Raw genomic sequence first — 2,105 nt, forward strand, 5'->3', positions numbered from 1 at the left:
AAGTTTTATCACAAATGCTTTGAAAGTTTTGTTGACCAATTAAAAAAAGAATTTTATAAATTTACTTTAAATTACTTTCAATAAAACATCGTATCCGTTATATGATAAAAAGTATATGTACTGTTAGTAGGTAAATTATATAATATTGACAGTAGGTAAGTTATAAGATACCGACAGTAGATAAATTATCGAATTCCAATGTCATCGCACATTTATCGAGCGCAGTACAGATGGTCTAATCGTTTTAATTTCTGTATTCACTAGCTGGTAGCGCAAGCTGCACTTGACAATCCCCCGGTCCACTGACACTGACAATCCGCCGTCTGCTCTGCTTCGCTCTAGTTCTACTCTCCACTCTCCAGTGTATTTAGGTGTATTCAAGTGCGTTGTGGACGGAGTTGCTCGCGTAAAGCTGGTGGATTGTGGACTGTCGTGTTGCGCCGAGCGTTGGCTTGTAATCCCCGTCAAGTGTCGAGGACGCGAGAGCGAAGCGTCGTCGCGCCGCTTCCTGCCGCCTTCACCGCCATCGAGTCGGAGTGTCGGAGTCTCCCCCCAAAAGAGGAGCGCATCTGCGTTACATTGGAGCGCGTCTGCGGAAGCGGGCTGCAAAAGCGGGACGCGCGTCCTACGGATCTTACGATTCGTTAGTTCGTACACTGTTTGTGGAACGGTGTTCCAGCTGCAGCTGACGTTCCGCGTCGAAACGCCGCGTCGTGCGGGGTCACTCGAATCATCGTTAAAATCTCGCGTTTTCGGTACTCCCATTTCATTTCGATCCGGGCAAAATGGGGACGTTTTGCTACAACTTCTCCAAGTACTCGCTGGCGGCCATAAGCCTCGTGTTTTTGGTGAGTCCACTCCACGCGTCTGTCTCAGACTCAGATCGATATGTAAATTTCCCTCCACCTGCACTCGAGCGATTTAATTCGTTATCCTAACTCGATTCAATTTTAGGATGTCGGTTAACATTCGATCACCAGGGTGAGGTTTCATTTGTGCTTTTTTGTCGTACGACAAATGTGTGCAGGATAGAGAGTTCCTCCGATCTCTCTATCCTATAGCCAATCAGCAGCCTTGAAAATTTTGTCGTACGACAAAAAATGCACAAATGAAATTCCTCCCCCAGTCTACAAGCGAAACGTTTTGCGTTCTTTCTGTAATGTACACATATAATCAGGGTTAGGTAGCGCTAAGTTAAAAAGATAAAAGTTAAAAAATTAAAAAGTTAATTCATTTTAACTTAACTTAGTTACATTTTAGACTCTTAACTTTTTAACTTTTTATTTAGTTACATTTTATCCGTAATTATTAATTGTTTATTTAATTCTTTGAAGTTAAGTCTCAGACATAATATGCGGCAATAGCGATAACTTAAAATGAGGTGAAAATAGCAAAAGTAAGCAAATTTACTAGGTGTTGACCAATAAAATTATAAATATTCTAGTGAATTTGCTCACTTTTGTAATTTTCACCTCATTTCAAATTACACGATCGACCCCCAGATTTCAATCTATTAGAAATCGTATATTTCGATGTATCTAGTTTCTGATAGATTGAAATCTATTATTTTTTATTAGAGGAAAGTCGCCGATACCGACATACCACTTTGTTTTTAGACAATATTTCTTAAATAAAAGGTAAAAATAAAACTTTAAAAACGTAATTACAAATTGAAAACTGTCTTCTATCAGATAGTATAAGCAGTTTTTATAATACTATTTGCAATTTTTCAATAATTAATTTTTTCGTAAGGTATGCAAAAATGAGCGTCTGACAAAATGGGCTCCAAAACTGACACAGCAGGCAGTAATGCTATGTATTCCTATTCGTTTTCTTTTACCAAGGAATTATATGTATAAAGTACCTATAAGTGAATGTATATAAGATTTTTCAGAATCATTTTACTTCGTTATAAAACATTTTTATTGAATTTTATGCATATTTACTTTATGCTGTTCTGCAAGATGCAAATATGTAACGCGATAGTTTTTCTAGAGTTCTTCCATATATGCACGATTACCTTCAGCTCCAATAGACTTATTTGACACTATAAAGCAACATTATAAAGATTAAGTTAGCTCATGGTCTGTTTTACGGACAGGTGT

At 37.9% G+C, this 2,105-nt stretch overlaps 1 protein-coding gene across 1 annotated transcript in view; it reads left to right on the forward strand.

The window, feature by feature from the left end:
- Nucleotides 1-767: 767 nt before the first annotated feature.
- Nucleotides 768-2,105, forward strand: part of LOC108762970 (CD9 antigen) — a 12,815-nt gene continuing 11,477 nt past the window's right edge. The window contains exon 1 of the mRNA XM_018510248.1: nucleotides 768-848. Coding sequence (XP_018365750.1) covers nucleotides 786-848 — 63 coding nt within the window. The 5' untranslated portion in view covers nucleotides 768-785. The remainder of the gene's footprint in view (nucleotides 849-2,105) is intronic.

Source organism: Trachymyrmex cornetzi, unplaced genomic scaffold, assembly GCF_001594075.2.
Source record: "Trachymyrmex cornetzi isolate Tcor2-1 unplaced genomic scaffold, Tcor1.1 scaffold328, whole genome shotgun sequence".
NCBI classification, from domain to species: Eukaryota; Metazoa; Arthropoda; class Insecta; order Hymenoptera; family Formicidae; genus Trachymyrmex; species Trachymyrmex cornetzi.